General features: G+C 45.2%; 1 protein-coding gene across 3 annotated transcripts in view; it reads left to right on the forward strand.

The window, feature by feature from the left end:
* The window catches only part of KIZ (kizuna centrosomal protein), a 90,865-nt gene that overhangs the window by 34,856 nt on the left and 29,239 nt on the right, over positions 1-26,770 (forward strand). For all 3 annotated transcript variants that reach the window (XM_043883631.1, XM_043883633.1, XM_043883632.1), the window contains exon 7: positions 18,471-18,621. In XM_043883631.1, the coding sequence (XP_043739566.1) occupies positions 18,471-18,621 (151 nt within the window). The remainder of the gene's footprint in view (positions 1-18,470; positions 18,622-26,770) is intronic.

Below are 26,770 nucleotides of genomic sequence, written 5' to 3' on the forward strand. Positions count from 1 at the left end.
CTTATCGAGCTTGACTTCTCAGTTCTCATTTATCACCCTCATCAGAGTCACATTTTTGGCACAAGCACCTGGCACAGTGGCTGGCATATGTTGGCACCTGATAACTAATTAGCTTGTGGTAATCTGATGTGAGGGATTCAGAAGTCAAGAATCGGGGGACGTCCATGAGGTGAGACAGAAACGGCCAGCCTTTTTCTCTTCCTTCCAGCTTTATTGAAATTTAATTGACATATACCACTGTATAAATTTAAGGTGTGCAACATATAGTGATTTGACTTATACACATCACAAAATGATTACCACAGTTAGTTTAAAGAACATCCATCATCTCATATAGATACAAAATTAAAGAAATAGAAAAAAACTCTCCTTGTGATGAGAACACTTCAGATTTACCCTCTTAACTTAGGCTTTCATATATAACATGCAGCAGTGGGCCAGCCTTTTTTTTTTTTTTTTCAAGTTAGAAATGAACTTGGCTTCTATCTCTCCCACTTCTGACTGTTAGCCATTTGGTAGATTTAATTTCTAGCATCAAAGAATCCGAATCCTGACAAAATGGGTGTTTTATTTTTCCTGGTCCTTTTCATTGAGAAGTGGTGGATATCAGTGCAGAGTAAGCATAACTTGTTGCATCAGCACATAAGATCACAGTGAGCCCCCAGAACTCAGGGTTCAGCCAGGAGATAATCATACAAATGAATGTGATAAGTTTTCCCCCAAAAATGAGATCCCTTCCAGAACCAAGAGAATTAGAACTGATAATGTATCATAAAGGAAAACCCTCATCTGAAACCCTGTGGTGTTCACTGAAGCCAGGATGTGTGAGCAGCTAGACCAAGGTTCACCTGCAGCCAGGAAGGGAAGGCGGAGGGGAACTGGGGAGTCACGTTTCAGCCCTGTTCTGGGGGGATAAGCCTGAGCCCCAGCCTGGGCAGCTCCGAGGTTGTCGTCTGGGGTGGGACAGTGGTGTCTCACCACGCTGCACCTTCAGTTCAGTCGCTCAGTTGTGTCTGACTCTTTGCGACCCCATGGACTGTAGCATGCCAGGCCTCCCTGTTCATCACCAACTCCTGGAGTTTACTCAAATTCATGCCCATTGAGTTGGTGATGCCATCCAGCCATCTCATCCTTTCTCGTCCCCTTCTCCTCCCATCTTCAATCTTTCCCAGCATCAGGGTCTTTTGCAGTGAGTCAGCTCTGCATCAGGTGGCCAAAGTAATGGAGTTTCAGCTTTAGCATCAGTCCTTCCAATGAATATTCAGGACTGATTTCCTTTAGGATGGACTGGTTGGATCTCCTTGCAGTCAAAGGGACTCTCAAGAGTCTTCTCCAACACCACAGTTCAAAAGCATCAATCAATTCTTCAGCACTCAGCTTTCTTTCTAGTCCAACTCTCACATCTCACGCTGCAGCTTGGCCTACCTGGAATCTTTAATGTCTCATTAGGGATCAGCTTAGGCTGTTCTGTAAACTTGACATGCTAATATGTAGCATAGTGATGAACATCTCTGTCTTCTTGGAGTGGGGCAGGGGGCGCCTGCCTCGTCTAGTGGCCCCAGAGCTCCCCCTCCTGTTGCTCTCCCATCATGTTGACAGGTAGCCTCTTCCTTTCTCTGGTCACTTCCCGCTTCCCCCTCCGCACTCCAAGTGGAAAGATCCCTTTTGCTGCCCTGATCCTCTCAATTCAGCTCCACTCAGAGCTCACAACTAGAGTTTGTCCTCAGGGCAGATGGCCCTGTACCCACTGCAGTCCCTTTTCCTCACCCTGAAGTGGACCGGGGACCCCCTTTCAGGTGGGCTGCCCAGCTCGGGCGGTGCCCCTCAATGACTTGGAGGTGCTTACACCTGGGCCCAGCAGTGGGGCTTCTGCCTCCATGGCTCTGACCACACTGTGTGGCCACGCCCTGAGCATCCCTGGGCCAAGGCAGTGCCCACTGGCTCCCACCAGACCCTGCGCCTCACTGTGAGTCCCTCTCGAGGTGGGTGGGTGACGGTGGGGAAGGCTCCTCAGGGCAAAACTGGGACCTGTCTCCAGGCATCGGGTGGCACACGTCAACACTTGGCTCCTCTCCATCTTGCCGCTGTTTTTTTCCCTCCTCTTCAGCTCCTCCCAGCTCGGCTCCCCTTTTACAGTCCCCCTAACTGATATTTCTCACCTCTGAAGAACAGTCTTTGAGCCACGGTGACAGGCTTCTGAAAAAAAACCAAATTCCTGTGAAGGTGGGATTAGAGAAGGGACACTGGAGCTGAGGACCTGAGTGAGAGGCTTTCCTTTGGGCGGGGTGGGGGGGCATCGTGGGGAGTGTATGCACGTAAGACAGCTGAAAACCCAAAATGAAGCAGAAAGTGAGCTTTTAAAACATACAAGATATGTTTTCTTGTACTTTCACACTTAATCTCACCATTTGAGTCCTTGTTGAGCGACTCATTCTGTTAACTTTACCTCCAGGAGAGCCTGAACCCAGTTCAGGAGAACCTAAACTCCCGGGAGGAGTCCTGAGCCCTGTCCTCCATGGCGTCCAACTGACTCTCACTTTTTCTCACTGCTCTCCCTCATCAATGAATATCTGTTTTAATTTGCTTCTCATTTTGATGGACTGAATGTGTGTCTGAATCTGCTCCTTCAAGCAACTCTAGACTCATTTCCTCCATCACAGTGATGCTCAGACATGTTCCACTAGAATTATCCTGCAGTGAGTTAAGTGCTTTTCTCCAGGTCTGTAGGAAAATGAATGTTTGTGATGTTGAGAACTTGCTCAAAATCATTTTCCCTAAAACTTCGGTACTTGCTGTAGCTTGCCTACTAGAGGATGAAAAAATGTGTGAGAGCATCAAGTGAGTAAGGACAAATCTGTAGGAAGCCGCTGATCTCATTAGCTTTGATGGATTGGGTTTTTATCATGGATGTGTGATTGTTATATTGTACATGTATATTCATTGTCCACTCATAAAATTTCAGATTTGTGTGATGAAAAGAAGTACATCAGCACGCTGGTGTTCTGCACGAAGTGCTGAGAACTCCAGGTGTCCTGCCACCTTAAACACTGAAAGTGAAAGGAAAATGAAGTCGCTCAGCTGTGTCCAACTCTTTGGGACCCCATGGACTGTAGCCCACAAGGCTCCTCCATCCATGGAATTTTCTAGGCAAGAGTACTGGAGTGGGTTGCCATTTCCTTCTCCAGGGGATCTTCCCAGCCAAGGAATTGAACCAGGTCTCCTGCATTGAGGACAGACGCTTTACCATCTAAGTCACCAGGGAATCCCAAAACACTGAAAAACACTGCTTTCTAGACCCTAAACAAATTTCTTATGGTAGTGGCTCATGGCACTGACAGTCCTTACTGATCAGCTGAAGTACAGATCATGAGGACACATGCTGACCATACTTGTTGGAGCATAATTACGTCTGTCATCATGAGCGTGGGCTTCCCCGACTCAGCAATAAAGAACCCGAGTGCAGTGCAGGAGACTCAGGTTCAATCCCTGGGTCAGGAAGATCCCCTGGAGAAGGGAGTGGCACCCACTCCAGTATTCCTGGAGAATCTCGTGGACAGAGGAGCCTGGTGGGCTACAGTCCCTGGGGTTGCAAAAGAGTTGGATACAACTTAGCAACTAAAACAGTAACAGTCACGCACATACTTGGAATTGGTTTCCACTGTTTTGAAAGATGCAGTTACCCCGATTTAGGGATGTGTTTGTCTGACATCCTGTGAAGCCCAGCACTGACAGGAGATGCCGTTTCACCTGATTGCCAGCATCTACCCAGGAGGGCCAGTTAGCATGGACTGTTTCCTTGCTCGCATCCTGCCTGCCTTTCCTCCACAGTTAATTCATTTGTTCATTCACAATGATGATTTGGTATCGTCTGCTTTCTTGTTTCTTCTTTTTGTCTTTGGGATTCTTTTAGTAGCTTCTTAGATGATTGTGCATTTGAATAGTAAAGTGATTGGTTTTCTCATTGTAGTACAGTATTGCGAGGGCAGGTAGCAAGCAGACAGTCTTTCTCATGGTGCTCTGTTCTGTTTCTACTGTACTCCTGTAGGAGGGGACAAGCATCAGTAGCCAAGTGTTCAGTCCCTTCTCGCTGGTCCCTCCCTGGGTGCTGCTTCTCCCATTTCAGTATCATCACTGAGGTGGACCCGGAACACCGATTGCCCTGGACGGCACTTCCACTCATCAGACATAATTGGCTTCGTAAGAACATCACCTGTCCTGGAAAAGTGACTTAATATACTAACTTATTTCAGGGTCTGACCACTGCCTGAGCCTCAGTGAGCTTGTCCACCACCTGTCATGCCTTCTGGTCTTCCTCACGTGCTGGAACTGTGCCAGCCCAACCTGAGCCTCCTAGTCCCTTCTACGGATGCATGCACACATGCATGCACACACCCGCCCCAGTGCATGCACACATGTGGAGACAGCTGTGTAATAGTGCAGCAGAAGTCTGGTGTTTGGTTTAGGGTCCTCCATCAGTCATTATGCTGCAGCAAAGTTGTTACCCTGACAGTAAGATGCCCCTTTACCAAAAGCACCCACTCAGTTCAGTTGCTCAGTTGTGTTCGACTGTTTGAGACCCCATGGACTGCAGCATCCCAGGTTTCCCTGTCCATCACCAACTCCTGGAGCTTACTCAAACTCATGTCCATCACGTTGGTGATGCCATCCAACCATCTCATCCTCTGTCGTCCCCTTCTCCTCCCGCTTTCAATCTTTCCCAGCATCAGGGTCTTTTCAAATGAGTCAGTTCTTCACATCAGGGAAGCAAAGTATTATAGTTTCAGCTTCAGCATCAGTCCTTCCAATGAATATTCAGGGATGATGTCCTTTAGGATTGACTGGTTTAATCTCCTTGCAGTCCAAGGGACTCTCAAGAGTCTTCTCCAATACCACAGTTCAAAGGCATCGATTCTTCAGCGCTCAGCTTTCTTTATAGTCCAACTCTCACATCCATACATGACTACTGGAAAAACCATAGCTTTGAGTAGATGGACCTTTGTTGGCAAAGTAATGTCTCTGCTCTTTAATACGCTATCTAGGTTGGTCCTAGCTTTTCTTCCAAGGAGCAAGCATCTTTTAATTTCATGGCTGCAGTCACCATCTGCAGTGATTTTGGAGCCCAAGAAAATAAAGTCTCTCAGTGTTTCCATTGTTTCCCCATCTATTTGCCATGAAGTGATGGGACCGAATGCCGTGATCTTAGTTTTCTGAATGTTGAGTTTTAAGCCAGCTTTTTCACTCACCTCTTTTCACTTTCATCAAGAGGCTCTAGCGTTTAATTATAGAACCGATGGTGATAATGTCTAATAAAAATTCTTTAGTATGTTCATAGTATTATATTTAAAAAAATTTTTCCAAAATATGTGGTATTAAGTTGGTATTAATTAAGATGGTATTAAGTTTCACAAAGACATCAAGTAGTCTGATAAGTCATTCATGCTGCATGTTCATTTTTGCAGCAGGGATTTCAAGCCAGGCTCTGCACACCTGTTGTATGCACCTCTGACTAGAGAGCGCAGCCAGAACCCTAAGGGAGACACCCCCCCCCCGCCGTGACGTGTCAGGGATGTAACGGACACCCCGGGAGCAAACGTGTTCGGCTTTCATTCCCTGTCCCCCGCCCCGGCAGGGCTGATTTTTATCAACCTGGGTGTGAAGTTTGGGACCCCAGAAATTCTTGGCTACTAAGAACTGGGTTCTGGGTTCAGACTGGTTCTCTCTGTTGAAGAGTGAAAGGAGAACACTTGTTATAAATCAAGCCTTCCATTAAGGCTTCCATTAATCTCATTAAGGAACCTAAGAGAATAGGTAGTCTGGGAGAGGCAGTAGTTCTGAAACCTGAAGTGGGGCCAAATAAGAAGGTCTGTTTGGAGGCCAGCGAGAGGAAAGGCAAAGGTTTTGCTTGTAAGGCCTCTGCTGCTTTAAAGAAAGAGCCGCCTCACAGGCACGGGTGCCCCGGTCCCAGCTGTCAGCGCCATCACCCGGCCTCCAGGTGAAGACAAGGAGCCTTGTTTCCCGGGTGAAGAGAGGAGCCTTGTTCGTGACCCCTGGCCCGCAGCACCACAGACCCCTGCCCCCCGCCCCCGCCCCAGCCTTTGTGCCGCCGCCCCTCCTCCCTTCCTCCAGGCTTTGTGCGCCTTCAAGTGGCCCCCCGGAAGGGACCACCCAGGGGGCTGCACAATGGGGGCCGAGGTAGCCCCCCAAACCTAGGTTTCTTGAGACAGCCCGTGAAAAGAAAAGTACTGTTTAACTATGTACGTGTTTGTCCTTTCTATCACCGTTTTGTGTGGCCAACAAACCCCCCCCCCACCCGCCCCCTCGCGTCCAGACTCCCCCAAGGCCGTACCCCCAGCTGTTCTGGCTGCTGGGCATGAAGCCTGAGACCCTTGCTCCTAGTTCCTGCTCCCAAGGCACTGCTGCCTCAGTCTGCTTACATGCACGCCTTTGGATGGATGATCAGGAAATTTGATATCAGAGCAAACAAATGATGCTTGCCTGATGAAACTGTTTTATCAGTCATCCTCAGAGTCGGTGGCTTGGTGATGCTGCTGGGTGAGATGTGTCTGTAGGACCACTCAACAAAAGCTGGCAGCCGGAATTCAGTTCTCAATAGCCATTCACACCTCTGTAAAAGGATTAGCTCCGGCCGATTGTTAGCCTGTTTAAATCTTAATTTGCATCTTTATGGAGGTAGGGCTTCTCCGGGCCTCTCTGTTGCTGGTGGTGGTGGTGGTGGTGGTGTGTGTGTGTGTGTGTGTATGTGTACCTGTGGGTGGGTGGGCGGGCGTCACGGGAGGTTTTCTCTTACTGGCAAAGGTGCTAAATTGCTTCAGGAGGACCTGTAAGCTATGCAGATTGAGTTAGCGACTTGGGTTTTGACTGACCTTGGTTGGGCTTTGGTTCATTAGTTACATTTGGTTTAGCCAAAAAGTCCATTTGGGTTTTTCCTTACAGCTTACAGAAAACTCTTTGGCCAACCCAATAGTTTGCAGCAGTTGTGGGTTCAGAACATGAGGTGCGTGAATGCATTCTGTTGCTTCTGTTTAAATCCAGGAACCTCATGGGTCTTAGGATTTTTCAGTGTTGTTCATTATAATCAACAAATTTCCTTGGGCTTTAAATGCAGAAAACCAGACCTAGGATCTGATGGAATGATGGTTTTAAAATCTATTCTATCCAGACCATGTGTTCTTAGTGAAAAGATCAAAGCCACCTTATGTTTCAAAAGCAGAGTATGACCTACCAAAGCTGTGAGTTTCCAGGCGAGGTTTCTGCGAGCTCTGGAATCCGATAGAGACTAGCAGGCCGTGTTGCCTTCTTCCCACCCTCACGTGTGTGGGTTATTCCTCCATGACATGCTCACATCCCACCACCACCTCTGCGAGTGATGCCTGCTTGTTGTTGCTCTTTCTGACATAGTTTCCTCCCTAAAACTTCGTTCTGGATATAACTGCCTTCTGATTCTTCCATTTCCTGTAAGACACAGTAAACATCATACATAAAACTTTAAACAAGTAACATTGTGTTGTGTAAATTGTGTAAGCAGACTCGTCCCTGCCTGGAGTCTGGGCCCACATCATGCAGAGACTGCATCTCCTGGAGAGAATGAAACCCCAAAGCCAGGCTTCCATCACTGCAGCTGAAGTGTTGCAGGAAGGGGGACCCCTTCCAGGGCCCGAAACTGGGCTCTTGTCTAACACTCGGAAATGAATTGTCCGAGGAGACACATGCTGACAAAGCAAGAGATTTTATTGGGAAAGGGCACCCGGGTGGAGAGCAGTAGGTAAGGGAACCCAGGAGAACTGCTCTGCCGCGTGGCTCGCAGTCTTGGGTTTTATGGTGATGGGATTAGTTTCCGGGTGGTCTTTGGCCAATCATTCTAATTCAGAGTCTTTCCTGGTGGCGCACGCATCGCTCAGCCAAGATGGATGCTAGCAAGAGGGATTCTGGGAAGTGGACGGACAGGTAGTGTCTCCTCTCGATGTTTCCCGAACTCTTCCGATCTTTCCCGAACTCTTCCGGCTGGTGGTGGCCTATTAGTTCCGTATTCCTTATCAGGATCTCCTGCCATAAAACAACTCATGCAAATGGTTACTATGGTGCCTGGCCAGGGTGGGCGGTTTCAATCAGTGTGCTTCCCCTAACAGAAGCACATGCTCACCAAGGGCTCACCGAGTGCCCTGAAGACGACAGCCAGGGCAGATGTGAAAGTCGCGTGCTAGAGTTGAGGAGAAATTTATTTTCTGTTTGCCAAGAAGTAATTCTCAGTTTGTGATACTGAAAGAAAAAGCGTCTTTTCTCCTTTCATTTCTTTTAAAAACAAAACAAAACAAAAAAAACTCTACCTTGACTGCTCACATTAGCCTGGTATGAAGTTGCTTTCTTGTAAATTATGTCCTAAATTCTGTGTGACTGAAAATGACGCTTTCTCAGAAACTTACTTTAAATTTAGCCAAAACATAGTTTATTGTGTGCTTAAGTATTATTGGATAAAATAAAATTTTGTTAAAGCATCCATTTGTGTTACTAGGTGTTGCTTGTCCTCAAGCAGATTTGTCTTCTTGCTGGACCTCACAGAAAGCAAGCAGATGGTAGGGGCCCAGTGCCTTGGTACCTCTCTCCCCAGGAGAGAGACGGGCTGTCAGGTCGATGCTCTTCTAGCTGAAGTATTCTGGTAGGAATGCAAATAGAAGACACGGAAGAAACTGGGCTCTTGAATTTGAAAATGGTATTTTCATCACACATCATCTTTAATCTTTTAACTCTGTACATTGTGTGAATTATTTAAGTTGTTTGCAGGCAAGTGTTGATGGGTATTTTGCAAACTAAGGTCTGTCCCATGGGGAGATAAATGTTAGAAATCCTCAACTCAGAGCCACTCATCTTTCGGCACACAAGGTTAGGAGTTAATCTGGGGTGGGCCATGGCTCTGTGGGTACAGTGCTGGTGGCCGTCTCCCTGACCATCTTGTTGATCATTCCTTGCTGAGCCCTGGAAGCCCTGGTCCAGTGTGACACCACCGTGTAAAAACAGGCTGTAACAACACACATGTCATGAATTGTCTCATGGGGGTTTAAATCTTGTCCTGTCGTTCAGCACACAGTGTCCTTAAGAGTGTCGTCAGCATCCTGTGAAATCCCAAGTACCCTTGCTGTTCTCAACAGGCCTCTCAGTCATGTGGGGAAGACTTGTCAGATGGGGCGTAGCTGGAGGACAGCACAGCGTGGAGTGCTGTCTGCTCATGCTGGAGGAGCTCAGGGCTGAGAAAGATCCTGTGAAGGAGGCAGCTGGTCTGAGCAGGCCTGGCATCTGGACTCAGCAGACTGGCAAAGAGGGAAGGCATTCGGCGTGTGATTGCTCACTGGCTCTGCCGTGGTGGTACTTGGGATGGAGAAGGGCGAGGATGCTGGAGTCGGGGAGCATTGTCCGTAAGGAGTTTATAACAGTAACCAGGCCCCACTGATCGGCTTTCTCTTCTCATCATTCCTAAGAGTGGCAGAGGTAAGATACTCGTCCCTGGGGGGCACTGCCGCATTCCACCTTGGCACAGAAGCATGAGCTGATGTCTGCCAAGCTCCTCTACTGTACTCAGGTTTGCAAGGATACAGAAGCCACATCCCTTGTTCAGGGCTCACCCCTGTTCCCCCTGGTTGGAAAGTGAGTCTAGAGGCCATCTAAGCTGGAGATCCCGAGCCCATAGCGTGGCTTTGTTTATCAAGCACAGTTTTTAACATTCTTCTGAATAGTTGCCGCATGTTAAAATCTGAGAGATATCCTATAAAAATAAAACAAGCAATGGTGAATTTCCAGCTTCTCTTAAAAACTGGAAAGATCTAACCTCACTGAGACACTCTGCCATGGGAGCCTGGGGTGATCAGCCCTTTAAGGTTGACCTGTGCCCCGGCCTTTAGCATCCTCACCCCACCAGCGGTGGGCTTGTGGGTCCTCCCCATCTGCCGCCCACCACTGAGCTCACATCTGCGAGCTCGTCCCCTGCCACCCAGAGCAGAGGGTCGGTCCCCTGGCCCGTCTCTCCCTCATCAGCCCTGTCCACAGCTACAGCTGCCAGGAAACCAGCCATGACTCAAAAACCCATGACGTTTATCACTGTTTCCTTGCCAGAGTTTTATACTGAATCTTATTTCCTGTTACTATCCAGTCACCACCAAGGCCAGCTTATCTCCTTACTAGGCCCCACCCCCTCTTAGCCTGGCTTTCCCTCGCCTTTGCCTTGCTGCCTCCTGGCTTCAGCTATGGTCTCCCTCTGTCTGCATCCTGCCCAGCACAGGGCCCTGCCCCACCTTCCTGACCATCTTCCCCTCTACGTATCGTTACTGCTCTGAAATTGGCTTATCTTCGTCGTCTTAAGGGCAGGTCTCACTGTGAATTGGTTGATGACAAGGTACAATCTTCTAGGGAGAATCAGGACCCAGAGTTTGCCTTCGAAAAAGCTGGTAGACATAGGTACTGCACATCCCACAGGCGAGGAGATTTGGGGCAGCCGAGGTCCGACAATGAGGACCCAACATGGCATGGGCCACAGGCTCAGGGTTTAGACAAGAGCTGGGACTTGGCCTGGAGCTGGAGGTGCCAACAGGGGGGCCCAGAGTCCAGAACAAGGCTTGAATCTGTGGACCCATTTCTGTTTCCTGCCCAGGGTGAAGGCCTGCTTTGGAGGGGGTGGGGGGCAAGCCACCAGTGTACAGATGGAGCAGGTCTTTTTCATCCTTGTATCATCAGGCACATGGCCATCGAATAGACTGAGTAATTTAGTCCAACCATTAGATCTCTCCCAACTGTTAGACTGATTACAAATTAGTAATACTTTGCTATGAACATTACTTTGTAAGTTGCTTCGTTTTCCTCTTGGGGAATGTGTTGTATATTGCCAGCTACATATGTGATCAGTTTCTTTAAAGGAGAAGTATTTTGTCTTTGATATCTTCTCCCATGACTTTTTAGAATCATGCAAACTGTCATTTTTTTTTTTAAGGAAGTTACTAACCAAACTCTTTGGAGACTGTTGTGATCCTGACAGACCTAACCTAGAACAATTAACACTCCACCAGTGTCCCTGTGGACTGTAAAAAGATGACAAGGGCTAGATCCCTCTTTCCACTCCTTCCTGTTCTTTCTAAGAATAAAGAAAACTTCATTGCAGTGGGATCTGAATGGAGAAATAATAGTCATTTTTTCTGCATTCAGAAATAGAGGACGTAACCTCTACTTCAGCCAGCAGTTTTCAATTTCTTAGCAGTGACAATTTAAGTAAATTTCATGTGAGTGGAGGAGATCTAACTTTGTTATGATTGACAATGTGAAATTAGCCTTTTCTGCTGTTCAGATTATCTGTCATTCCTATCAGTCAGGTGGGATGTGCAGTGAGATTGCACAGCTGTGGATGTGAACCTCATGAAGTCTGCGAAGGGTTAAAGCCACTTCCTCTGATGGATTTAAAACAGCCACCTTCACGCAGACAAGTTTTTCAAACTATCCCGTTTTACATCTTTGTCAAGAGACAGTCTAGTTGCTGCGTCTTTATGTTTAGATTATATTACAGATATATTTCAGTAAACCACGAAGAGCCACCATAGTTTCTAGAAGCTGACCATCTGGGCTCAAATAAATGTCTCCTGCGGCACCTGTTTTATTTTATAGGCTCTGTAACCACAGTGACATCCTACGAGAAGGCCCTCACACCTGCGGAGCCGCTGTCCTTCACCAGCTCCCTCAACTCTGCCCTGGGGGTGGCGGTGACAACAAGCGAGTCAGGTGTGACAGTCTTCCAGTTGCTGCCGTGGTGGAGAGGCCCTCCTTGTTCCCAGATAAGGGTGGGAAACACTGCTGTACACGGTCAGCTCTGCTGGGCCCCTGGAGCATCGATTTAACTGTGGCCTCACCATCTGTCTTTGTGAATGTATTTGTTCCTAATTGTTAATCGGATACATCTGCTCAATCCCTGCTCCTGTATCTTGCTCAATCCCTGCACATGTATCTGCTGAACCCCTGCCCATAGCAACATTTTAAGGCTTACTCGTGGGGAGGGAACATGGGTAAGCTCAGTCTCGCATGTTCACATGACTTGGTGAACACTCAGGTGGTAGTGCAGCAGAACTGCCCGCTAGACAGGTGTCCAGGCAGATGTCCCTGCGTTTCCTAGGTCATGCTGCTGATGCAGGCCTCTGATGAGTATAGTTCCTGTACCAACAGCATCCACAAATCCTGGAAGCTCGTTAGAAATGCACGTTCTTGGATCCCACCCCAGATCCACTGAAACAGGAGTCTGGAGGTGGGGCCCTGCTATCCGGGCTTGAATGCATGCTTACCTCTGCTCCCTCAAGTGTGAGAGTGCCACTCCAACCATGTACCTTCAGTGGCTCAAAAATGGGGGTGAGTGAGCGAGGTTAATCGTTTGCAGGGTGGTTGGCACATGTGAGTCATGGTTGTTTCTGAATCAGTCAGAAATCTTATCCCTTCACGCACCTTCTTGACACTCTGGGTGTCTTGTCAGGGCCTCAGAAGCTTTGTGGCAATCTGGGCTTCTGAATTAAATTCACAGCATTACAGATAGATAATATGGGTAGTGGTTTGTCCACTGCTGCCCCTGGTAGGTGCCTAATTCATGGGTGCATGAATGTCACCAGTGTCCTTACCCTGATTTTTATTTGGGGGACTGACTGAAGTGAAGTCCCCTCACTGAAGTCTGTCCCCACCATTTTCCAGCAGAGAACAAATGGCTGCTCAGATGTGGTCAGCCCACCTGAACAGGCCTTGTCTGGCAGGGAGAGTGAGATGGCTTTCAGGTCTGGTTGTCTTAACATCTGGCGTCTACTGTCCTTTCTGTGTATCATGCAGACTCTTTTGTGTAAGGATATAAACAGGCAGGATAACATGGTTTTCAGAGTGGAATTCGGCATAAATCCAGTGTGTATCGGGTCCCATCAGGGCGTGAGGAGCCGTCAGGGTAATGGTCTCTAAAAGGACCTTGTCCCAAGAAAACGTGGCTGATCACAGGACTCCATCCCACAGACCGCAGGGTGAGGGTCACCAATGCTGAACGTGTTTACAGCTGCTTCCGCATCTTGCTGTGATCTCCACACTACAGAGAAGGTCGGACCTGCCCGTCCTGGTCAGTAGCTTTTCAGCTTACAGCAGTGAAGGCAATGCATGGAAATCCTCTTTCATGTTTTTTATCATGCAAAGTGAAGATAAAGGCAGTCTTAAAATGCCCTTTCCAAGGGTGGGAGAAGCTGGCTGGAGAGGAGTCTCTCTGGCCATTTGGTGGTTGTGTGCCGTGAGGCTCTTCAGCTGGACCCCCACTTCTTTCTCACCACCTCTGTGTCTGTTGATATATTGTTTGGCATAAACCACAGTGTTGGTATGTCGCATGAAGGCATATACGAATTTATAATTCTCTCTGTGGACTGAGTTGTTAGACTAGGTGATTCATCATGTGACTCTCTTAACCTGGGCTGCCAGACTGTGGCGTGGTGATAAGATATGCCATCTCCATCGACTCGGCCCACGTTTGTTACAGTTTCTCAACATGCATAAATAGAGCGTCCGTTCCCATTATGAGAGGTTGCATTTTCCATGACTATTGATCTACAGTTATGTATAAATCAGCCTTCCAAGAAGAAATGATCTTTCTTTATGACCAACACAAATTTTAAAATTAATATCTGGAGCCTTCGGAACTGTGTCTCTGCCACAGTCATTTTTTAAAGCCAGATAAAGAAGTCAGGAATGGTTCCTGAAGTCACTGTTGTGGTCTGTTATAATCAGAATTACCCTGTGTCATGACTGAGGATGCCGTTCCTTGCACACTGATTGCCACTGGTTCCCTCTCTAGCATCAGAGAAAGCCCCAAGTGTCTGACCTTTGAGAGACAGGCAGTCTGGTCTTAGCTGCCAGTCCTTCCTAACAGGTCTTAGTCCTGGCATCACGCTCCCCTGCCCTCTGCATGTTCACCACCTCCTGTGCCCTCAGCACCCAGGAGGTATTCCTAGTGCTGTGCTGTGCTTAGTCGCTCAGTCGTGTCCAGCTCTTTGCCACCCCATGGACTGTAGCCCACCAGGCTCCTCTGTCCATGGGATTCTCCAGGCAGGAATACTGGAGTACGTTGCCATGCTCTCCTCCAGGGGATCTTTCCAACCCAGGGATTGAACCCAGGTCTCCTGCATTACAGGCAAGGTATTGCTAGGTATTTCCCTAAATGGGGTATTCCTGTCTGCCAGGGACAGCCCTTAGACCGAAGCTGTCTGCTGGTCATTCCAGAAACACAGATTTGAAGAGAATCATCTACTTCTGTTTCTCAATTGTTAGTGACATTGATGTCAGCTGGGCAGAACAGGAAGGCTCTAACAGCTTATGAACTCCTGAAAGCCTGTGAACAGAGCCATGTTTTGTGTGGCCATGGCCCTGCTTGTGCCCCTGAGCAAACCTCAGCAAGTAACATCTGTCTCTTTGCTTCATTTCCATCCAGGAAATGGGACACCTGGTCCACAGCATAGATTGGAAAGGTAGATTTCTGAATTCTCTATCACAAAATGAAGGCTCTTCAAAGAAAAAAGGACAAAATCATTCCTATCATCATTATTATTGTTTTTATTGATTTTTGTTATACCTGGGATTAAATGTTGTAAGACCTTCATGTGAAAGGCTTACTGTTACTAGTAAGTTGTTATTTTAGACAATTCTGAGTTTTTAAAATATGATGCATGTCATTTGAGGCAGTCGATTTTAAAAAAAATTGTTCTTTATTGCCTCCTGGAAAATATATTTTAACATAAAAGTGATTATTTAATTGCTTTGTCTTCTGTGGAAACCGTAATGAGACCACCCATGATTTTGTATCTTTTCCAGGTGCAATTGTCTCTATCCTTGGCTCCTTTCAGATACATTTGCCCCATTGTGCTCTCAAACTAATGCTGAAAAATTGTCAGGTTTATAGTATGTGGAGTATAGTATGTAGAAATCTATTTTATTCTGTTTATGTTCAGCATAAAATTCAAGATATTTATTATTTTGTCTGCATTTAAAACTTTGGTCAGATTACCCATCTGTTATAAATCAGTTGTAGTTAGGAAATGCTGGTACCTTTGCTTAAATTGCAGTTTTCTCATTGGAAACCGTTATAAGTGTATGAGATTAATTATAGACTTTAAACTCTATTTTTAATTAGAGGAGTATATAATTGAACTGACATCATGCTTTGTTTTTTTTTTTTTTTTCTGTGTGACGTTGCTACTAGAAACTTAGAAAAGTGAAGTGGACAAAAGAGGAAAAAACTCCTTTAAGTCCTCTGAACTGCTCCATAGATGTTCTGATTCTGTGTGTTTGTATAGAACCCGGGGCAGGACTCCACGCAGGGTCTGCCGTGGCCCAAGCCTTCCTGGTTGCCAGGTGTTGGCTCAGCCGCTCAGAAGTCACAGATTCTGATGCTGTCTCTCCTCCAGAAGTTCATTTGCTTTTTGAGCCTGTGAGTTTTCTCCTTTTATGAAGCAAGTGTAATAATTACAGGAAACCTCAGCTAGTGCTTTCATGTCAGGACACAAAGAATGGTTACAGTTGGAAGAGGTGTTAGTAACCAGAGTCTTGCCTTGGCTTTGCTTCTGCAGAAATCATGTGTCTCAGTCACCAGAAGGGCTGGTGTCTGATAAGTCAGTGCATCCCAACTAATTCATCCTCATTAAACTTGTTTTCAAGTTGAGTTCAACCTAACTAAACTTGCTTTCTAGATAGAAACAACTGATTTTACTCATTATGAGAAATATACCTGCTGACTGGACTAGAATTTGACAATGGCCCATGTGTGCGTTTTCCTAGAAAGGAAATCGCTATAAACCCACATGCAGATACAAAGGGTAACTCATTGACATAGAACAGAACAGAGGACTTGGAAGCTTTATGACGTCGGTGAGGTCTAGATGTTACCAGGAGAAACAAGTCTTCCTTCCAGACCAGCCAGGAACCTTGGAATCATCTGGGGAAATTTTTAAATAAGTTCAAGGATTCCAGTGATGCATCCCACTTTATTCAAGTCTTGGGGAAAAGCAGGGGTTAGGTCCGGCCAAATCTTAAAACAATTAAGATTTCTTTTTAAAGGTTCTGAATTACACCTAGACTTCTTTCCCATTTTATTATGAAAATTTCCAAACATACAGAAAAATGAGAAAAACTGTAACACTGACATACCTACCACCCAGCTTCTACCACTGACATTTTATTACACTCCCAAATCTATTTCCCATCCATCCATCCATCAATTCCAATCTGTTATTTTTAAGAATTTCTAAGTAAGTTGCACATATTAGTACACAGATTTTTAGTATATACTTTGACATGTTTTGGAGAAGGAAATGGCAACCCACTCCAGTACTCTTGCCTGAAAAATCCCATGGGCGGAGAAGCCTGGTAGGCTGCAGTCCATGGGTTCACAAAGGGTCAGACACGACTGAGCGACTTCACTTTCACTTTGACATGTTTAAACATCTAGAAAAGTCGGCGTGAATGTAATAAAGTCCCACATACCCTCTCCCAGACCCACAGTTGTCAACATTTTGCTAGTCTTGTTTTATCTCTTTCCCTCACCCACACTTTTTCTTCAGTAGTTTAAAACAGACAACATTTTTTCCTCTCACAAATACATCTCTAAAGTACAAGTATTTAATACTTGACCACTTAAGAAAATTCTTTGTTACCTAGTCCTTGTCACTTTGCTTTGGTTTTCTCAAAAGCAGTCTGTCTACATTTGCTGTCTTTGAATCAGGACCCAAATGATGTTCCCTGTAAACTGCTGGTTGGTCGGGATCCAGAATTATATTCCAGGCAGGTTATTCTGGCAGAATGCCATCACAGGCAGTGCTGCTCCTTCTTACTTCACCTCCTCAGGTGGCACGTGACTGCTCGTCCCTTCGTGTGTGCTTCCAGGACTGGGCTAAGGACTTGAGCACTGGCAGACGGGTGCCTCTGATTCAAAGCTTCCATTATGCAGTTTCCTCAACATTATGATCATTTCCTAGGTGCACTCATTAATTTGGACTTAAAAAACAGGTGACTTTTCTAATGCAGCCCTCTGTTTGCATCTATTAATTGAAAAAACTTTCCCCATCAACTACTTGGTAACTCTGAAAATTTTTTGTTTGTTTGTGTTTTTTGTTGTTGACCACAAAGGCGGGACAAATGCTTGACTCCATCCCTTTCCTTAACCAGTTTCCAGAATAACAAATTGTTTCTCTAGCAGCATCCAAAGGTTGGTTTGTTGACACTTTGGTGGTAAAAACACACATAAACATAAAATTTACCACCTTAACCCTTTGAAGTGTACAGTTCAGTAGCATTAAGTACATTCACATTTTTGTGCATCAGATCTCTAGAGCTTTGTCGTCTTACAGAACTGGAGCTCTGTCCCCATTAAACAAGTACCCAATCCTCCTTCCCCTAGCCCCTGGCATCCACCACTCTACTCTGCCTCTGAATTTGACTATTCTCGGCATCTTATGTTAGTGGAATCATACTGCTTTTTTGTGACTGGCTTATATAACAGAGTAGAATGTCATGTTGTAGTACATCTATGTTGTAATCTGTGACAAAGATTTCCTTCCTTTTCAAGGCTGAATCCAAAGGTTTTTTATTATTTATCTTTTAAACGAACTCATGTATTTTTATACATCCCCCGCATTCCAGTCCATGTTAGTCCCTGTTCTTTTGGCTCTCACACTGTCTCATCTTTGGCCAGTGGGTGCCTCTTTGGCACAACCGCTGAGGCCTGTTCACACAACTCAGGGTCCAAGAGCTTCCTCCCTTCCTGGGACAAGGTGCTCCAGGCTCATCTGATGTGTTTCCTGCCCCCGGCCTAAAATACAGCACATTTTTCTTCTGATTAGTATCTAAATACAATATTATAGACAGCAATATAGGCTTACATTGGACTTTTTCCTAATAGTTATTAAAAAAAAAATGAAAGCAGTGCAAGAGTACGATAAGAATAAACTAATTGAGGTGGAGATATGAACTGTTGTTTTTCTTTACCTTTAAGAGGAGCCTGACCACCTCTGCACTAGTTAAGAAACAGTGACCACACATCAGAATTGCTCTGAGAGTCTTAAAGAAAGTCTCAATTTGCTGGGTTCCCCGCCCTCCGCCAGACTAACTAGTTTTCCTGAACTCCGAAGCAATGGCATGAAGTACCTAGGTGATGCAAAACCCCCCAGGTGGTCCTAGGGTGCAGACAGAGTTGAGAATGCTCATCTATCAATGATATCATAACTAAAATAAAATGAAAGTTACCCTGCAAAAAGAAACCTGAACTCTGGAAATCCCCTTATCCCAGATTATATTAGGTTCCAGACTTTTCTGTGTAAACTGTCTTCTACTAGCATGATTGTGGGGACCTTTAACAATACAGGAGACTCATAAGTCACCCAGCATTGCACTTGTCTAATGGGACTCCTAATTGTGTTTCATAGGTTTGAACAAGCACCAGCCTCAGGCTTATTAAGGACACAATCGGGTCAGCATATTGCCGCCCTGAAAGGACATGATACTTCTGTCCAAGAAGAGAAAGTAGGGAAGCAGTCTGAAGTTTTCCTGGTCAATAGACTGGACCAGAGGACAAAGGTTAGTACTTTTTATTCTTTAAGTTTCAAATTGTACAAGTTAGTCATTTGAGGAAATAGTTAACATCCTTAACAATGATTAATATATTTGAAAAATGTAAATTGTAAGTGAGCTTTTGTGGTTGGTTGGATGAACTTTGATCTCAGACCTTTTGCATAGTGTTTTGTGTAGGCATTTCAGGTCCTTTCTTACGTAAGGTTAGTTAACCCAGGGCCTGGAGGTAACCTAATTAAACGTACCTACCGCAACATTTGTCCAGGGAACTTAGGAGCCTCTTGGAGAACTCTGGTTTTCTTTCTCTACATCATTCTTTAAACATACTGTGTGGTCGTTTTTGTCAACTCAGCAAATATGTATTCGTCCATTTCTGTGGATTAGGCAGCAGCCCAGATCCACGGGGGGGAGAGAGAGAAATCCCATGCGGCCCCTCTGGGGAATGGCAGAGTGGGTGTCCGCAGTAGGAACATGGCAGAGGGCTTAGACCCTCCAGAATGGGAGCCAGGCAGCTGGAGAAGCAGGGAGGGCAGACGTGATAACTGAGAGAGCTGAGGGGCATGCGAAGGTGACCCTGAAAAGCCCGGCAGGATTTCAGCAGGCTCCGAGGGGGTGGGTGACGGACTTAGGGGCCAAAGAACAGGTCAAGAAAGTGCACACTTTCCCGGCAAACGGAGCCATTGTCGTGGCTGAGGAGCAGACTACACCTGGGGACAGGGACCAGAAGTTGTACAGAGTCTGGCCCAGCTCAGGAGAGGTGTTCACGGGTTCAGCAGAGTTTGGGAAGCTGCAGAGCCCCTTGAGCCGGGCTGCAGGAGGGGCCTCAAGGAATTTAGTCCCCATGGACTGGGAAGGGGACAGCCAAGGATGCACCCAGCCGTGGTTCAGCAGGACAGTCGGGAGTGGACTGAGCACTTGGCGCAGGTAGAGCAGGTCATGCTGGACCAGAGTCATGGAGCCGGTTCCCAGGGAGGTGCGGTGGGTGGGGCTGGAGGGCAGAAACCCAGGTCCAGAGTGGCCCATCTGGCTAGTGGATCTTATCCCTAACCAGGAATCCAACTTAGGCCGAGGCAGTGAGAGCATGGAGTCCCAACCTTTGCGCCACCAGGGAATTCCCTCCAAGTATGTGTTTTCATCCTCACACATGCTTAACTCGCTATATAACATAGAGTTTTCTGGCTTTAATACTTCTTTATTTTGATTATGCACAAAGTTCAGGATTCCACAGGAGCCCCCTCTGGAGGCAGTCCTTGCCCCTCTGTCCCAAAGCTACAGCCTGTTTTGCAGCGCTGTCCAGAGCCTGTGTTGCCCTCCAGCCTTTCAGAGCACCTTCAGCCCTGCCCAACACCCCCTCCCCCAGCTCTCTAATTAGAAAAGAGTAGAAGGACTTTTTAAAAAGCATTTCACACACACACACGGAGCAGCACAGTGAAGCCACCGACCCATGTCTGCATGATGTTACCCCTGCACTCTGCAGTTCCCCACCCCTTCGCCCTCCCCTCTCCTCTGCTCCTGCCTCTGCTCCTACCCTTGCTCTTCTCTCCCTCCTTGCCTCCTTTCTCCCCATTCTTCTCCTTCTGGAGTGGATTATTGCAGGTAGAGATACAGCCCCTGGGTGCCCCTCACAGATCCTGCCCTTTTCAAAGGTAACCTTGTGCACATCCTTCCTGAACACATTTTCATTTTACTGCGCTGCATGTGACTCAGTAACTAACCCTCAGTTTTGTCTTGTTTGCGGTATGTCATCGTCCATGTAAATGTTCTTGAAAAAAGAACTGTGTTCTTTAGGAAGAACAGAACCATTGCTTTTTAGATTCTTTTTCGTATCTAATGATAAATGTAGATCTTAATAAGGATTTTGTTTTCAGGTTTTATTACCCATTGTATTTAGTTCTGTTTTGTAACAACATTGTTTTCCATTCATACTCACTGCAGATACACTATATCTCAGTCACATCAAGGGCAAAATAAGCATTGGTCTACAGTATTGCCATTTACCATCTCCTTGTCTATTTTTTTAAGATGTTGTTTATATTAGAAAACATATTCCAAGTTCCAGACAACCAGTTCACTCATAATTTTTCAAATAATATACTCCATAATTAATAGGAAGAGGGGTGCCCAATTGATAGCTCATTAGTCAAATAACCTTCTACCTCCCCTAGTAGGTATTTTGTTCCTTTTTAAATCACCATCTAGTGACAACCATAAAAATTACCAATAAATAAATGACAAAATCCATCCTTATAAATAGAAGCAAGCAGGCAGTTTCTAAATAGGTTGTGACTGAAAAAAAGCACAGCCCTAAAGACTCGCCCACCCGAGTGACGTGGGCAGGACAAGCCTGGCAGATGTGAGGACAGGATGCTTTTCTGGGCTCTAGGACCATTAGAGTCACAAATCAGCACAGTCAAGTGTCTCTGAGTTGTTGTCCTGTATTCACAGTATATATATTCAGTAAATAATATGGTTAAATATTTCTCTGTAGATAAAAATTTTTAAAGTAAGAGATTTTCAAAATTTAAGAAAGCTCTAGTAGAAATCACTTGATTAAGAGTCTAATGAAGCTGAGAAATATTTACTTTGATCTCTTGGGTAAATGGCTAATTAAACAGCCACATGTAAATGATGTTTACCTGTGGGTCCCTTGCCATCAGCTGGAGTCAATCCCGTCTCTTGAGTAAATACATCATTAAAGCCACCGAAACTCGGATTATGTCCTCCCGAGACCAGATAAGATCCACAGCACCCGCATAACCTATTAGGCAATTACATAATTGAGCTGCATGCTTTTAAATCAGGAAAATCTGTAATTACTCTATGTGGAAAAAAAAAAATGAGTTGGGTGCTTCATTAAAATACCAAGTACCTTAATACTGCTTTTCTCCTAAGTGGTGCCTGCTTCCACCCGGGGAGGCGCCCAGAGGCAAAGCAGCGCAGCCACCAGTGTCACCCACAGAGCAGGTGGAAGCAGCCTCGAGAGTCCCTGCCCCCTCCCCAGATGGTGGCCTGGGCTTCCGTCCTCCTCTCTTGACTACTCCTTCACTGGCTCGTGTGAATACTTCCCTTTTCTTCTCATCGCTACTTTGGTACCGTCTCCTTCCTGTCCTGTAACTCACGTACAGCTTCAGTGATGACACTTGTACTTCTGTTTGGACACTGAGCAATTACTTCTGGTGTGCCAGGTTCTTGAGGAAGGGTCAGTTAAATCTGTGTATGAGGGGAACAGCCACGCTGTCAACTTCCCTGGTTTTTCATTCTCTTGCTCTTCTGTATCTGCATTAATAACACTGAATTCCATATGGAGGTTTTTTATTTTATTAAGTGTTTTCACATTCATTTTCTCTCTGTACCACCCATTGCAGAAACTGTATTCTTGTAGAGTTAGCATATGTTTTCTTTTTCTAAAAAACATAGCAGGAAAAAAACAAACTTGAAATATTAAGGTAAACAGAAAGAAGACAAGATAACTGCCTATTACCCAGCTTTCTGTATAGAACTTTGTTGACATTGAGATGTGTGGTCTTTAATATTTAATATATTGACAAACATGGGTTGTGCTGTGTGTGTGGACGGCCCCGTGACCTGCCCCCCACACTGTGTCACAGGGGAAACCTCCTTTCACACCATCACATGCTCTCCATCCTTTCTGACAGTTGCACAGAAACCCCTGTGTGGCCCTTCCACTGTCTCTCTAACCAGGCTCCTGGTGTTGAACATTTTAAGTTGTTTTTAATTTCTTCTCTAGTGAAAAAGTTTCAAAGAATATCTGAGAGCTCAGTTTTTTACAGATTCTCATGCTGATTCCTGAGAATGAGTTCCTAGATGTAGATCTCTTAGGTCAGAGGGTCTGTGCATCTCCCAGCCTTCTGCTCTGCACTCCTAGAACTCACCCTGGCAGGGTCATAGCTTACCAGGAATGGATGAAAATATCAGTTTTCTGTACTGTTTATGAAACCGGATACCATCAACCTTTTTCGAACACCAAATTTAGAAGTACAGATCACAGCCAATTTTTTTGTGTGTTCATTTTACACAAATGCAGTGACAAATAGATTTAAGGGATTAGATCTGATAGACAGAGTGCCTAAAGAACCATGGACAGAGGTTTGTGAGGCAGTGATCAAGACCATCCCCAAGAAAAAGAAATGCAAAAAGGCAAAATGGTTGTCTGAGGAGGCCTTACCAATAGCTGAGAAAGGAAGAGAGGCCAAAGGCAAAGGAGAAAAGGAAAGATAAACCCATTTGAATGCAGAGTTCCAAAGAATAGCAAGGAAAGATAAGAAAGCCTTCCTCAGTGATCAATGCAAAGAAATAGAGGAAAACAGTAGAACAGGAAAGACTAGAGATCTCTTCAAGAAAATTAGAGATACCAAGGAAACATTTCATGCAAAGATGGGCACAATAAAGGACAGAAATGGTATGAACCTAACAGAAGCAGAAGATATTAAGAAGAGGTGGCAAAAAAAAAAAAAGAAGAAGAGGTGGCAAGAATACACAGAAGAACTGTACAAAAAAGATCTTCATGACCCAGATAACAATGATGGTGTGATCACTCACCTAGAGCCAGACATCCTGGAATGTGAAGTCAAGTGCGCCTTAGGAAACATCACTACGAACAAAGCTGGTGGAGGTGATGGAATTCCTTGAGCTATTTCAAATCCTAAAAGATGATGCTGTGAAAGTGCTGCACTCATTTTGCCAGCAAATTTGGAAAACTCAGCAGTGGCCACAGGACTGGAAAAGGTCAGTTTTAATTCCAGTCCCAAAGAAAGGCAATGCCAAAGAATGCTCAAGCTACCATACAGTTGCACTCATCTCACACGCTTGCAAAGTAATGCTCAAAATCTTCCAAGCCAGACTTCGACAGTACTTAAACCGTGAACTTCCAGGTGTTCAAGCTGGATTTAGAAAAGGCAGAGGAATTAGAGATCCAATTGCTAACATCCGTCAGATCATTGAAAAAGCAAGAGAGTTCCAGAAGAACATCTACTTCTGGTTTATTGACTATGCCAAAGCCTTTGTGTGGATCACAACAAACTGTGGAAAATTCTGAAAGAGATGGGAATACCAGACCACCTTACCTGCCTCCTAAGAAACCTGTGTGCAGGTCAAGAAGCAACAGTTAGAACTGGACATGGAACAACAGACTGGTTCCAAACTGGGAAAGGAGTCCATCAAGGCTGTATATTGTCACCCTGCTTTTTTAACTTACATGCAGAGTACATCATGAGAAATGCTGGACTGGATAAAGCACAAGCTGGCGTCAAGATTGCTGGGAGAAATACCAATAACCTCAGATATGCAGATGACACCACCGATATGGCAGAAAGCAAGGAGAAACTAAAGAGCTCATCACTCTTTAGTGTTCTTTCATCAATTTGTTGAGGAGAGTGGAAAAGTTGACTTAAAACTCAACATTCAGAAAATTAAGATCATGACATCTGGTCCTATCACTTCATAGCAAATAGATGGGAAACAGTGGAAACAGTGACAAACTTTATTTTGGGGGGCTCCAAAATCACTGCAGATGGTGACTGCAGCCATGAAATTAAAAGGTGCTTGCTCCTTGGAAGAAAAGTTATGACCAACCTAGACAGCATATTAAAAAGCAGAGACATTACTTTGCCAACACAGGTCCTTCTAGTCAAAGCTATGGTTTTTCCAGTAGTCATATATGGGTGTGAGAGTTGGACTATTAGGAAAGTTGAGCACTGAAAAGTTGATGCTTTTGAACTGTGATATTGGAGAAGACTCTTGAGAGTCCCTTGGACAGCAAGGAGATCCAACCAGTCCATCCTAAAGGAAATCAATCCTGACTATTCTTTGGAAGGACTGAAGCTGAAACTCCAATACTTTGCTTACCTGATGGAAAGAACTGACTCCTTAGAAGAGACCCTGATGCTGGGAAAGATTGATGGTGGGAGGAGATGGGGATGACAGAGGATGACATGGTTGGATGGCATCACTGATTCAATGGACATGAGTTTGAGTAAACTCTGGGAGTTGGTGATGGACAGGGCGGCCTGGAGTGCTGCAGTCCATGGGGTCACAAAGAGTTGGACACAACTGAGCGACTGAACTGAGATCAGACTCTTTCCCCTCTCTGTTTGTTAGCCTTTTGTATTTCTTCTTTTTTAATTTGCCAGTTCACGTTCTTTGTTCATTTTTCTATCAGGTTAGTCATATTTTTTCTTACTGACTTTTGAGAACTCCTGTATAAATTTTTGCTGTTTGCTATAATAGTTTGAGCAGTTTGATTTTCATCTTTCACTTTTCTTAATGGTGTTTGGATACAAGCCTCTTCCATTAATATCTTCATTTATTGATTTCTGCATTTGAATATCACAGTTGCTAAGTTTGGGGATATAAATTTAGAGTTAGCCTAGGTGACTCTTAGGGTTCTAGACTTAGAAAGATCTGCATTTAAACTGAACTTTGAGAAAATCCTAGAAGAATTGAGGCAATTAACTCTAGGTGTCCTGCTGAATGTAATTCATAGGATGATTTATGTTCCATGAGTTCTGAAATATGGAGATGTCTTCCTCACTCATCCTGCAGATAGTGTATACCTTGGCATTGAATTTCTAAGTGCTTTCTCCTGGCTCCTGGGAAAGTTAGAACAGTGAGGAGCTAGTTCATTGGTATTGACTTAGGCTGCAGACTGCTGAAAACCATGAGACAGTATCTAGCCCCCCACCCCACCCCTCCTCACTGTACCAGACTGGCTCCAAATGTATGAGAGGAGAGAAAGCCTTTATTGCCTAACGAATCAGATGGAACCCAAGCATGGGCCATTCATAAGCACCATCAGAAGGTCCATCTGTGGTGAATTTTTCAGATAGAAGGTCTCACTTTGCAGAGCCCTTCAGTCCCAGGTGGCACATGCATGGCAGTTTGTTCACTCTCCTCTGGGCTTTGGTTCCTTTGCGGGTATGGGTTCATGTTGTCAGTGTCACTCTGCAAACTCCTTCTGTCTGGGGCCTTCTTAGAAATGCACCCTTTCAAAGATCTGCAAACAGTACATCTTGAGTAGGTATCACAGGTGTTCTTCCTGATTCTGTATAAGTTGTTTTTGACTGATCCTTTGAATGGACCTTCTGACCCATCCTTGGCTGAGGCTGTCTTGTTTCTGTCCCAGCTTGTCATGATTCCCTCCCTGTGAGGGACTTACCTTGTGAATGCCTCTGCAGATGTCCCACTGGGCAGATCTGCTGCCCTCTCTGTTGGCCTCATGGTCCAGCAGAGTCAGATCAACCATTCTCATGCTGTGATTTGACCATCCATCGAAACCCGTATAGATATAAAGTACTTATCTCTAACGACTTTCCTCTAGAATTATCTTTAAATGTTCCTATCAAAAAGCTAAGAGAAATCCCAGAGATATGAGTATTAAGTAGTAAAGATAAATGGGATAAAATATACAAAATAAATGAAACCTGTAGAGTGCCCAATACTTACCATGGTTAAAATTTTTAAAAAAGGGCTCCAGGTAGAGATGATGGCATTGGTGGTCCTCTCACCAAGCTTACAAGGGGTTGTTAGAAAGATGTTTATAGCTATAATACTTTAGTCTGTGTTCTTTTGAAGCCCAGGTAGAAGCCAGTTGAAGCAAAAGAAGTTCTTGTAGGAAAGGGATGTGCAAAACAGATAGCTCATGTGTCATCACCATGCACTAGTGAGAAGTTGTCTCAGTCACTGACCATCCAGGACAGTCTCCTCTGTCTGCACATTGCACAATAGAAAGTGTAGAAACCCTCAACAGGCTTTTAACAACTTTATTCTTAAACCATGAGTTCAGACAGTGGCTACTGTGAAGTCACACCAAGAAATTATCAGTTACAGCTATTGCATGAGATAATACAAAGAAGAAATACATATTTGAGGCCCTGTTAGCATGTTTGGATTATTTTAAATATCAGGAAAAGGAAATTACAGCTTTAACTACAGAGACTAGGCCAATTCTTTTCGTTCATCTTCTGAAATGCTTTCCGCATAGCCAGGGTTATTGGGTGCACAGAGGACGGTCCTGCTCTCTACAGGAACAGATTCGATTAGCTCAGGATTGGTGGAGATCTCGAAATGAGGGGAAGGCCAAAGGCAAGCGCCTCGCTGGGATGTCCAGGCCAATAACAGTGGCCTTAGCCAAACTCAC

The sequence above is a fragment of the Cervus elaphus genome, chromosome 23, assembly GCF_910594005.1.
Source record: "Cervus elaphus chromosome 23, mCerEla1.1, whole genome shotgun sequence".
NCBI classification, from domain to species: domain Eukaryota; kingdom Metazoa; phylum Chordata; class Mammalia; order Artiodactyla; family Cervidae; genus Cervus; species Cervus elaphus.